The 11,874-nt window shown below is 56.2% G+C and overlaps 1 protein-coding gene across 1 annotated transcript; it reads right to left on the reverse strand.

Moving 5' to 3' along the window:
• Window positions 1-2,241: 2,241 nt before the first annotated feature.
• On the reverse strand, window positions 2,242-11,139 carry TSPAN17 (tetraspanin 17). The gene is made up of 9 exons (XM_046000808.1): window positions 10,869-11,139; window positions 7,940-7,990; window positions 7,704-7,850; window positions 6,762-6,932; window positions 6,015-6,140; window positions 5,346-5,393; window positions 4,587-4,703; window positions 4,444-4,505; window positions 2,242-3,885 (listed from the first exon to the last, which is right to left on the reverse strand). Exons 1-9 carry the CDS (start codon window positions 10,962-10,964, stop codon window positions 3,849-3,851), a joined length of 855 nt encoding a protein of 284 aa, XP_045856764.1. The 5' UTR covers window positions 10,965-11,139; the 3' UTR covers window positions 2,242-3,848.
• Between the last annotated feature and the right edge of the window lie 735 nt (window positions 11,140-11,874).

Below are 11,874 nucleotides of genomic sequence, written 5' to 3' on the forward strand. Positions count from 1 at the left end.
CCGTCTGGTCTGTGAGTGCCACAGGGGTGGGGGACTTCGTTTTGTTCCTTATGTATTTTTTTTAAAGATTTTATTTATTTATTTGACAGAGGGAGAGACAGTGAGAGAGGGAATACAAGCAGGGGGAGTGGGCAGAGGGAGAAGCAGGCTTTCTGCCAAGCAGTTAGCCTGAAGTGGGGTTCAATCAAAGGACCCTGGGATCATGACCTTAACGACTGAGCCACCCAGGTGCCCCTCTTCCTATGTATCTTTACACTACAAGTGTCTGACACATAGTAGGTGCTCAGTAAATCCGGTTGAATGAGTGAAGGTATATGTGTTGGAGCCTGTTGCCTGGACCTCCTTCCCACTGTCTGTGGGGGCCTGAAGGTGGACTCAGGCAGCGTCATTGGCTCTGAGTCCTTTAAGAGAGGCCCGAGGATGGCAAGGCCTGGATTTGGCACCAATAAGGTGGGCCCCCAGGTCTGTGGAACCGTGGCTATGGCCTTGCTCAGCCCCAGCACCCACCACACCCCTCCTCCTCCGCAGGGATGGCCACACCTAGAGCCGCCCCCTGTCCGCAGTAGAGGTGGCTACACTGCACGGGCTGTGCTTTGGTGCCCTCTGGTGATCACTGGGAGTGGCTCCCTCCAAGGTCTGCACCACCTTGATTAACTCACTGTCCTCTTTCTGGAGGAAACCCTAACCTGGCCTCCTGAGCCTGTCTGACCTCCTCATCCAGAGATCCAAGGGCTCACCAGCCCAGGATCTCTTTCCTTTCCAGTTCCCCCATCTGGAGTAGCCTGATGTCACAGGACCCCCTCCCTCCAAGCCAATGTCAGACACTGCCAGCATCTCTCCTCTAGTTAGACTCTGCAAGCCCAGGACTCTGGAAGGCTCCCAGGCTGTCAGACAATGGCCACCTCTGTCATAACCAGGGTATGCTCCTCCCTGACAGAGGGTGGGAGGGTGACCTTGGTCCCCATGGCCTGGGGACCTACCTAGAGGGGTGGGCTGGGAGTGGATAAATAAAGCTTCCTTGTATTTTCTACACATCTGGAGAGATCCCCTTCTGGTAAGGATTCCTTAGCACAAGGGAAAGAACCGCTCTGGGTTCCACTTTGGGGATAGGAGACGTATCTAACCAGCATGAAATGCCACCTAGCAGTGAACATCATGAGTTTGTCATGATATACACATTACAACTATTCCAACTGCCTCTGCCAAGAGACCAAGTTTGAGCTGCCTCGGTAACTCCAGCTGCCATCCAGGGAGTACCTGAGTGGATGGATGGATGGATGGGTGGGGGGATTGGATGGATGGATGCATAAATGGATGGATGGATGGATGGATGGATGGATGGATGGATGGATGGATGGATGGAAGGATGGGTAGGTGGATGGGTGGATGGATTAGATGGTTGGATCGGTGGGTGGGTGGACAGATGGGTGGATGGATAGGTGCATAGGTGGATGGATGAGTGGGTGAATGAAAGATAGACAGATGGATATCCTACAGCAGAACTAAGCTTTGGAGAATCTTGGGTCCCTAGCCAGGGTCACAATCACTCCCACCAGTCATACCCATCCCATCTCATCATTCCCATTTCCAAATATATTCTGGTTCTCCCATTTCCCTCTACCCCTCTCACCACTCCCACCTCTTTGGTACCCCAGGTTCCTTCATGCCAAACCCATGCTAGCAGTAGGGTCTCTAAGGCAACTGGGACTCAAACCTAGAGAACACTGTTCCCCTGGAGCTTCCCAGAGGTGGCAGCCCCTCTATCTCCCCATCAAGGGGTCCCTTCTCCCAGGCACCCCAACTGTCACAGTGTAGCCATCCCTCTTCCTTTCTTGAGAGCATGTATTACTAACACAGATGCTTCTGCCTCTACCCATTTTTGAGTCACCTGCAGAAGAGCACGGCACAGGGCCAGGAGCTTGACCTTTCCTCCCCCTCCACACACCTAAGCAGGCGGTCGGACATCTGGGCTGAGACATGTTCCTGCCCCTCATGAGCTGACACTTCAAGTGTGCGAGTTCCACCTGGATGCCACAGAAGGGCAGGACTGGTGCAGTGCAAGCTAGCAAGAGGGGGTCAGATGGGGGCGGGGTGCAGCCGCCCAGCTGTGTGCTCCAGGGAACCCCTTCCCCCAGGGGGTTTCCTCATTGGGAAAAGACTCGGCCACCTCGGGAGGTGCTGTGAGGTTTGAGGGAAAGTGAAAGGCAGAAGCGTTTACAATCAGAAACCACAAGACACGTGCACAATATCATGAGCCCCATTTATTGTAGCATGTAGAGCCCACCCACAGCCTGTGTATCCCGGAGACCCCAGGACAGCGCCCAGCTCGCACCTTGGAGCCACCATGCGGTGCTGCCCCACGCCCCGCCCACCTGCAGCAGCTCCCAACATTCCTGAACCTCGGACTCGCCAGGGACCCCATGGGGCACTGTCTCAGAGGGACCTATGTTGGGGGAGGGGAGTGCCAAAGATGGCCCCCACACCTTTTGTTTGACTAGCAGGGTTTAAGAGATTTTTTTCATTAGCTGCAAACAACTTAAAACTCGGGATACTTCACATAAAAAATATAGCTTTTTGGCTTCCCCAGACTTCTTACATTAGACCTACCTACATTCTCGCTGTACAGCCATTAGCTCCAACTGAAGGACAGCCACCAATTTCAGGTGGGAATCTGTGGTTTGCCACAGTCCCCACCACACCTTGATGTCAGTCAAGGCCAGTTGCCCTTAGCGACTCAGACTCAATCATGCAAGTATTTCTCATCACAAAGCAATGTCTCTAAATGTCCCATCTCCAGGAATAGTGGGAAAAATTAAAGTCCCAAAGGTCTCGCAACTCAAAGGCCTACTTTATTTTTATAACCCACCCGGCCCTGAGGGCATCTAAGTTAAGAGACTGGGCACTAGGCCAAACCTCTCCTTTGATCCACAAATGCTCACTCCACACATACCCCTTTGTGCAGATCTGAGAACAGCAGCCAGGCTTCCCCAATCTGAGCCACTCTGCTCCTTTAGAAGCTTGTAAATTCCCTGAAACCCAAAGAACTAGTAAGCAGGGTGGACACACCAGGCACAGGGCTGTATTGGGTGGGGTTGCCCTAGGAAAGCCAGACCCAGGTAATGCTGTGCGGGGCGCGCCCTCTAGTGGTCAAGAGGCAACTCTACAGGCCACTGGGAAGATTTTGAACTGAATTCCAAGCAAGCCTAGGAGTCAACCATCGGTGGCCCTCAAACAGGACTCTCCCCATCCCCATGGGTGACAAGCTCAGGCTTCCAGCTACTCCCTGCCCAAAACCTTCCTGATCTCCATCTCACCCTTTGGCCACTCTCCTGGGCACGCTGGCACCCATCTTAGCCCCTAGGAGGAACAGACCCTTCCTAGACTGTGGCCTCTTTGGGACAGGGTCCAGCCTCCCCAATTCTTCACCCTCCAGGCTTCGATCCGGGCTTGGCCCACAGCAGCAGTGCAGCATTTGCAGGGGGAAAAACTTGCAGAGGTGGAGGAGGCAGCTCCCAGCCTCCAGGGTCAGGCAGGCAGGACACTTGGGTGAGTAGAGCAGGCCAGGTGGGTCCCTCAGAGAACAGGAAGCGCACGTCCCAGGAGACGAAGCCACAGAAGAGCCGCTGTGGCCAGATGGCCATTCCTCACAAGATGCTGGGGATCTGGACTTTCATGTGAAATATGCCAAGTTTTAAAAGTTGGCTCAACGTATGCACTACCCAGGCCAAGAAAACATGTTGGCAGGGTGGGTCCGGGCTGGGGCCCCAGGCGGACGGCACGGCTGAGGCCCTGTGGCCCATGGAACCTCTGAGATGGTGGGCGTAAGCCAGTGGTTTTCAAGGTTTTGTTTATTTGAGCAGTTTGTAGCCATCGTCATGTTTGATCCTGAGAGGCAAACGAGGGAGAAAAAATTCTTGGACCCATTCTAAAGTCTGACACATTGAGGCCGAAGGGGGCTTCTGGCAGGGTCAAGGTCCCAGCTAGTAGAGAAGACAGCTCTGAAGCTGAGTGAGGCTGTGTCCCAGGCAACAGCCCGCCAAGCCTGCCCTAATAGCCAAGCACAAAGGAGTGTGTCCCAGCCTGGGCAGGGACAGGGCAGACCCCTCCCATCCCACCCCACACAGCCAGCACCCTCTTAGCTGTGCCATTCCTAGTTCCCTGGAGAGCCCGCCACCCCACAGCAGCCGAGATGGTGCTCCCTGTGCACATTCTCACAGACACACCTGCCTTCCGTGCACATAGCTCCAGGACAGGCAGCGCGAGCAGAGGCACACAAGCTGTCCCCATGGGCACACAGCACACCCACACTCAAGCCCCTTGGACCCCTTGTTCGGGTCCAAGCAGAAACACCTGCAGCCTTGCCCATCGTGGGTACGGTGGCAGGGGAAGTGGGGGTCCCTGGGTAGGCCAGGCAGGTAGCCATGGCCAGTGTGGCAGCCTCACCAGTTGGCCTTCACTGCCTTGATGTCACTCACAAGGTTCTGGGCCAGGCAGATACCAAAGATCTGTAGGGACAAAGGGGCAAAGTGAGGGAAGGTCTGCTGGCAGGGCAGGGGTGTAGGGGGCATGCTGGGCTGAGGCAGTACCTGGAGGAGAGCGATGCCCACAAAGACCCCAGCCACAACGATCAGGTTGTCCTGCAGCCACTTCTCAAACTGGCCCACACAGCCTTTGGTGTGTATGGAGCCCTGCTGCTCCAGCTCCTGGGGACAAACAGGCAAGGGGCTTGGCCCACCCACTCCCACAGGCCTCCTCTGAGTCCAGCTTGCTAGGCTCATCCCTGCCTCAGAGCCTGAAATCTTAGCACCTGCTGCCTAGATGGAGCTCTACCACAGGGCCTTTGCATGACAGGCTCCTGCTGGTCATCAGGGTCTCAGAACAGATGTCCCCTCGTCCAAGAGGCCTTCTCTGACCACCCATCCCCAATCCCATCACCTCCTTTACTTTATATTCTTCCAAGCTCTTGGTTGAAAATGTCACATTACTATTCATGTGTGTTTATTCGTGAGCCTACTATCTTTCTCCCTCTACTGGAGTGGGAGCTCCTTGAGAGCAGGGGCTCTGTCTGCCTATCTCCTAAGCAGGAATTCCCAGCATCCAGGGCTGCCAGGTGTGAGCACCAGTGCGTGCTTGACAAAGGACTGAAATGAGCAAACACCGATGTGTCTGTGCCCACCAGTCCACTGTCCCCATGACTGGCAGTACCAAGCCCAAGGTGCCTGGATGGTTCCTAGGACTCAGCAGCCCCGCCCCCAACCACAGAATCCCTGAGGACTTTCAGAGGAGCCTATGAGAGGCTGACCTTCCCTTCCCAGTGCCCCCAATTCTGTCCCCAACCCTCTCACCAGTTTGAGCCGGACATCATAGCCACACTGGGTGTTGAGGACATCTTCCTGAGAAAAAAAAAGGCCAATGAGCGACTTGGTGAGGGAGCACCTCACAGGGGCCCACGGCGCCCAGCGCTGCAATGGTTCCTGCTTCTTAGGGGAAGGAGATGGAACCACAGACTCTGTCCATGCCCAGCACTGCTACATGAGGCTCACTGAGGCCCACGCAGCTCTTTCCCTGGTGCCAGGACAATGTCAGCCTGAGCTGCCTCCTGTTTAGAACTCCTGTCTGCTCATGTATTATAAGAATGGGAAGAGTCCTGGCCCTCAGTGTCCCAGGTGAACTGTGGTGGGAGAGATGTCCCTGGGAGAAGTTTCTGCTCTGAAGAAAGCCATAAAGGGGTCAGAAACCCCACGCCCTACCACTCCAGAATGGTGGCCCAGTGGTGTAGCAGCTGGCTGCCACCATCGAAAAGACAGGTTTGGCTGAAGGGTGCAGCCCCTCCCCCAGCAGGCCTCACTGGTGCCCACGGACACAAAGTCTACTTTGTGTCTACTAGGAGGACTCACCCCAGCACCAGAGGCCTCTGGAGCGGGCCGAGCCCAGTAAGCCCTATGGGGGATTTTTCCCCACATGTGGCCTATGCACTGCGATGTCCCCGCCCGTCCCCACCAGGCCCCACTCACCGCAGGGTCCCTGACACAGCAGGAGAAGGGCACCCCGCAGCGCTCCCGGCTCGGGTTCAAGTCAGTGCAGTTGAAATAGATGTTGAGGTTCCAGTCATTTGGCCCTCGGGCTCCGCAGCAAGACCACTAAGGGCGAGAGGAGAGCCGCAGGTGAGTCAGGCCCATCCCAAGAGCCCCATCTGGCTGGGAGCCTGGGCTGCTGGAGATAGCATAGGGGCGGGCTGTGAGGGGGTCAGGAGGCCACTAGGCAGGGGGCTTCTGTGGAGAGGGGAGGTCTCGAACTCGAACACATTCAGAGGCCAAACAAAGAACATAAACGAGAAAAGAGGGCCGACGGGTAAAAAGATACAGAATGGCAGAGACGATGGCAAACAGAGAGCCCCTGTACCAGCAAAGTGGACAGCAGGATTGTAACCCCAGCCAACACAAGCGGTCCAGAGTTTCTTAGAAGGGGAAATCTGTATTTTTCTATCAAATTTCTTCCTTTAAGTGTGTTGTAAACCCTGGCCTAGGAGCTGCCAGGTTGGAGCCTCTGGCTTCTGTTCCCCAACACCCTGTTCCTGCAGAACTAGGCACATTGAGGACCTACAAGGATCACAGAAGCTGGCTTCACCACAGACAAGGGGTCTGGCCCTTTCCCGTGGGGTGTGGACAGGGGAATGGCCCCAGAACACAGGGAGCTTGCTCTCTCCCACATCTGCCCAGCAGCCGCCTCCTGCAGGTGGAGCCCGCTGGCACAGGACTCACATATTCCTGAGCAAAGTCAATGAGGTTCTGGAGGTCAATGTCGTCCCGATAGGCCTTGACGTTGTTGTTAATGAAGAAATTGAGCTGGTCTCGAATCCAGTCCTTGAATACGAAGGCCAGGATCCCTGTTGCCAGCTCCAGGAAGAAGATGAGGCCAAGGAACACTGAGAACTGGGGTGGGGGCACACAGATGGTTGGCGTCAGAGATGCAGGGCCTGGGGGGGGCACGCGGCGGAGCCCCACCACCACCCCAAGACAGCCGAGAGAGTCCCCACCTTCTCTCCTATTAGTATTGTTTTATGATGGCGAATGACAGCATGGTTCTGACCTACCCATCCGTTCTCCTTCCCCAGGGAATCACCCTGTTTTCTTTGAGAAACCACCCTCCACATACACATTCAGCTCCTGAGGTCCAGCCAGAGCCATCTCCACCTCCTTTCCCATTCCTGATAGAGGACTGGGCATGCGCTGGGAGCCCACCAACCAGAACACTACCTCTCCCGGGGCCACAGGGACTGATCCAGAAACAGCCAATCTGAACCAAAGAGATGCAATTAAAGGCCCTGCCCACTGGTTGGGAGGAGAGAGCCTCAGCCTCCAGTAGGAGCCCCCACCCATTCGTGGGCATCCTTCCATCTCATGGGGAATAGAGCCTACTGGAAGGACACGCTAGAGAAACAGAGAGACCAGGCCAAGTGACACTGTGATGGCCCCTGGATCCAAATGTGTGGGCACCCAGCATACCCCTGGCCTTTCCTTGGGCCACTGGGTTTTTCAGGCATAACAGAAAGGATCCTATAAATACAGATAATACAATTCTGATGATTTTTGTTATAATAACACAACAGTAATAAACTGGCCATTATTAAGTACAAACTATATGAAGAAGTCGGTGGGAGGAGGCTGGGATCCCCAGTGGATCTAGGTGGGGGGTGCACTCACAAACTTGAGCAGGAAAGTGTTCTCCCGGAGGGCCCCGATGCAGCCAGCAAAGCCCAGCACCGACATGATGCCTCCAACCACTACAAACAGCCACACGGGGTCGAGGCCTCCCAGATCGGTCAGCGCAGAGATGTTGGAGAGAACACCCTGTGCCAGGGGAGCAGAGGCAAGTAGTCGGGCCGATTGTCCCACCGCCTCAACCTAGGGCAGCCCCACACCCGGCTCCACCACCTTACCTTCTCACCCCAGGCCCAGAGGCCAATGGCCAGGAACAGGGCTCCCAGCACCTGCAGAAGCAGCAGCGAAGAGCTAAGCATTGGAGTGTCAGCATCCTTCCCCAACCCTAGGAGAGTCCCTCGCTGTCTAGTAGTCAGGGTCTTGGGAAAGGGGAGGGGTAAGGGGACTGGACTATAAATGGGGTCCTGGGTCCTTTCTATCTCCCCAAGAACACATTTCAGTTCTCACCCTAGCGCTTTCCGGAACTCAGCACTGCGGCAGAGGGTAGCTGGGACACTCCTGCCAAGCAGCAGCAACAGTGATGTCCTGAGCCTCTCCTCCCACCAAGCCTGTTCTAGCTTCCGGGCTGCTAGCCTCCGTCCTGCCTCCTCACAATCTGGCCATCCTGCTGCCCGGCAGCTCTGTGATAGCCGCCCTGCTCGTTCTGTTTTCAACACTCACAAGTAAAGACCCCTGAATGACAAGGAATCCTGATGTGAGCAGGATCCAGCTGAGGGACCCCCATCTGGGCCAGAGGCTATGACCTTGAAAACATTTTGCCACAGTTCTGCCTGGACCTTCTAAGCACCACCCACCATCCTGCCTCAGTTCCTTACTGTGCAGAGTCTTGGATGTCCAGGCCATATGCCTGAGCCTGAGCAGGTCCCCAGATATCCAGTCTCACATGGAGAATGGCCCTTCTGCCCTAGCACGAGGCCATGACCCCACCTCTTCACACCTTCCCCACCAACCCACTTTCCCAGGCTCCTTCCCCTCCCCCCACCAATTCTAGTCCATTCCACCATGACCACCCACTTTTAATGCTTTCCTCTCTCTGAAGACTCTTCTCGCTGCAGTACTCTTCTCGAAAAATGTCTTTCCTTCCCTCCCCCCACACTAGATCTGGGATGTAAAACCAAACATCACTGCTCCCGCCTCATCCCACTGCATGGCCTTGTGCTAGGGCACACCTGCCTGAGGCAAACATCTCCGTGTCCCAGGCTCAGTTCCATGTGTGGGAACTACATCGGCAAACAGGACAAATGAGCTCTCTGCCCTCAAGGAGTTTACACTCCAGTGAGGAAAATCCACAGTAAGCAAACAACGAATTACAGATACCAACGGATCCTTTAAAGAAAAGCAAATAGTAATGCGGTGAGTAGTGACTTAGGGCGGTGGAGGTGTGCTTTCGTTTGGGAAAATGGGGACATTTTAGCTGAGCTCTGAATGACGAGAAAATGTATCAAGGAGAAGAAAATTTCAGGTGGAGGGACTGCTGGAAGCCCAGGGGTAAGATCCAGTGTGGCGGTGCAAGGGACAGACTGAAGGGCAGCAGGGCCAGACCCCAGAGGGGACTGGAGATCGCTGGAGGAGTCTGGACTGTATTAATCGCTGAAAGGTTCTTAGCAGCGTAACACCAGGGTCCATGTTCCATTAGAACAAACAAAAATCTCTGGCACCTCCCTCTGGCCACCTGGACCCAAACCCGAAACCTTCTCAGGGCCTCCCTAAGGGGCCTGGTTCTGTCAATTCAGCCTCATAACTTCCCCTGGAGACTTCCTCACTTCCCACTCCCCATCCCCCAGCTTACCCTCAGCCCTCCTCCCGGGTGTCCCAACTTCCAGGCCCTCTGTATGTCCCTCCTCCCCCCAAAGAAGGCAGACAGATCTGCCTCCAATACAAAAGCCAAAACAGACCCATCACCCAGCAATGAAGCCCTCACTGCTTTACACTGTGCTCAGTGTGAAACTCCAACACTGTCCCAGCCCTGGGGCCTTTCCTGCTCTGGCTCCCCAGCCGCACTCCCCCGCAAAAGTGGGTGTGCCTGGAACAATCCTGGGCTTCTCTCACCTGTCCCCCTTAGCATCCGGGGACTCACTCTGCTCTGTGCTCTGCCTCACCCCACCCACTGCCCCGGGTATGTACCTTGGCTCTACACTTAACTAGCCTGTGACTCTCCGTTAAATGACATAACCTGTCTGTGCCTATTCCCTCATCCATAAAATGTAGATAATAAATAACAAAGTAGCTGTGTGAATACAAGTTAGAATTCATTTAATCTGCCTAACAACCCCTAGGGGCAGGCTTTAGTATCACCCCTCCCAGGTAAGGAGGCCAGAGTCTTGCTGAACAAAACTGAATGGGCCTGGTATTTTGACTGAAGGCAGCAGTAACAGAGACTGTAGAGGCAGCAAGGAGCCATAGAGATGGGATGCGGGAGGGAGAAGGGAAAGATGACTTGGCAGGGCCCTGGGGCAGGTGCCACCCTGGGAGGGCTCCACTAGCAGCTCCCTTTTCTGGCAGGGGCAGCACCGCCCCAAAGGCTCGGTTTTGTCAGCTGCGGAATGTTGAATTCTGTTCCTCCAGGGTCAGCTCCGGACGTCTCAACAGGAGTGGTCTCCTGTCCCCAGCCGAGTAAACTAGAGCTACTGGCCCTCCCAGCCGGCAAGCTCTCAGTATGGAGCAGGCTGACCTACCCGCCACCCTCCCACCCTCCTTGCAGGAGCTTAAGGCTAAACGAGGGGATCCGGCCCCTTTCCTTCACTAAGACACTCCTCCCTGTGGACGAAACCAGGACGGAGCTCAGCGCACAACCACACTCCACACTCCAGGGTAGCAAAGGAGCTGGGCAGGAGACAGGTCCGTGGGACCTTCAAGGAAACACCTCCCCTTTCTCCACCAGGGCTAGAGAAGATACAAGGAGACTCCACCTCCATACCCTACCCCCGCGGCGCCTGGGGCCCCACCTCCAGTAATCCGGGCCTCCCCGGGGTTCCCTGGGGTGTCCTGAGAGTGGGCGTGGAGGTGGGAGTGGGAAGAAGGTGGGGGGTGACGGTCCCAAGCCCCTAAGGCAGGGAGTGGTCCCTTCACCATCACCACCAAGTAGGGGACTGAACCTCCTTCTCCCGCCACCCCCAACACGGGGCCCGGAACCCACCCCGCTCTCACCCAGAAAACAATGTTGAAGCCAAACAGGAAGTATTTCCCGCAGCAGCCGACCTCGGGTTCCTGGAAGTGCTGGTGCTTGCCCGGCATGGTGAGCATCCGCCCGCCGGCCCGGGAAGCGGAGCCGGGGCCGGGATCGGCCCTCCACGGGCCACCCTGGGCTAGAGCCGCCCGGGGCCTAGCCGGGCGGCTGCGGCTTCATGGCCGCGGCCACACAGAGCGCCGGTTCGGCCCCGCCCGCCCCACAGGGACCGCCCCCGGCGACCCGCCCTCCCTGTTCTCCCCTCCCGCGCAGTCTCGTCGAAGCCCCGCAGCCTCTAGGTCTGACTCCGCCCCTGCCCTGCTCTGTCCCCTCCGAGCCCCGCCCCCAGGCAGGCTCCGCCCCCGACTCGGAGCCCCGCCTCCAAGCCTGACCCACCCCGAGCGCCGGCAGCTGCGTAGATCTCTCCAGCGTCCTGCGGACCTGCTTGCGAAGCGTGATGATGACCCCCCCAAGTCTCAGGCACGAAGCATCCCCAGTCACTCCTACTCTACAAGGCTCAATACCAGCGCCACCCCAGTCCCCAGCCTTGCTGTCGGAGCCCAGTCCAAGAGAGGAGTAACTGCTGCTCTAATGAGCAGATGGGGACGGTGATACGGTGTTTTTAACGTGCCGCCTGCTTTATTACAGTGCAGTCGAATCAGATGCGCTTTTCACTCAATGGAGATTCATCTCGACCTCTCCTGGCTCAGACTCTGGCCAGAAGACAGCTGGGTCTTGTGAAGGCCTCGCCTGCTGCTCCCTGACACTCTGGCATTGCCAGGGGCATATATATACCCGACTCCTGGTCTCTAACCCCTCAGACATGGAAACCTGTCCCTGACTCTTCCCATCTTTCCCCTTTCCCCGTACTAGCTTGAGCCTGATTGGGCCCCGGGGGTCTCACATGAGCCCCCTTAAGGCCGGACAGGTGATTATGGTTTGCGGGGGCCCAAATCTTACTCCATTTTAGAACTCTCGAAAATAATT

This window comes from Meles meles, chromosome 3 (assembly GCF_922984935.1).
Source record: "Meles meles chromosome 3, mMelMel3.1 paternal haplotype, whole genome shotgun sequence".
NCBI classification, from domain to species: Eukaryota; Metazoa; Chordata; class Mammalia; order Carnivora; family Mustelidae; genus Meles; species Meles meles.

What these genes read in the sequence shown, in the direction of transcription:
- TSPAN17 (XM_046000808.1), bottom strand. Translation starts at nt 10,964, where the DNA reads ATGCTCACCATGCCGGGCAAGCACCAGCACTTCCAGGAACCCGAGGTC. An exon ending in GCTTCAACATTGTTTTCTGG is followed by an intron (nt 7,991 to 10,868) that starts GTGAGAGCGGGG and finishes CTGCTTCTGCAG; the next exon opens with GTGCTGGGAGCCCTGTTCCT. An exon ending in ACACTTTCCTGCTCAAGTTT is followed by an intron (nt 6,933 to 7,703) that starts GTGAGTGCACCC and finishes CCCCCACCCCAG; the next exon opens with TTCTCAGTGTTCCTTGGCCT.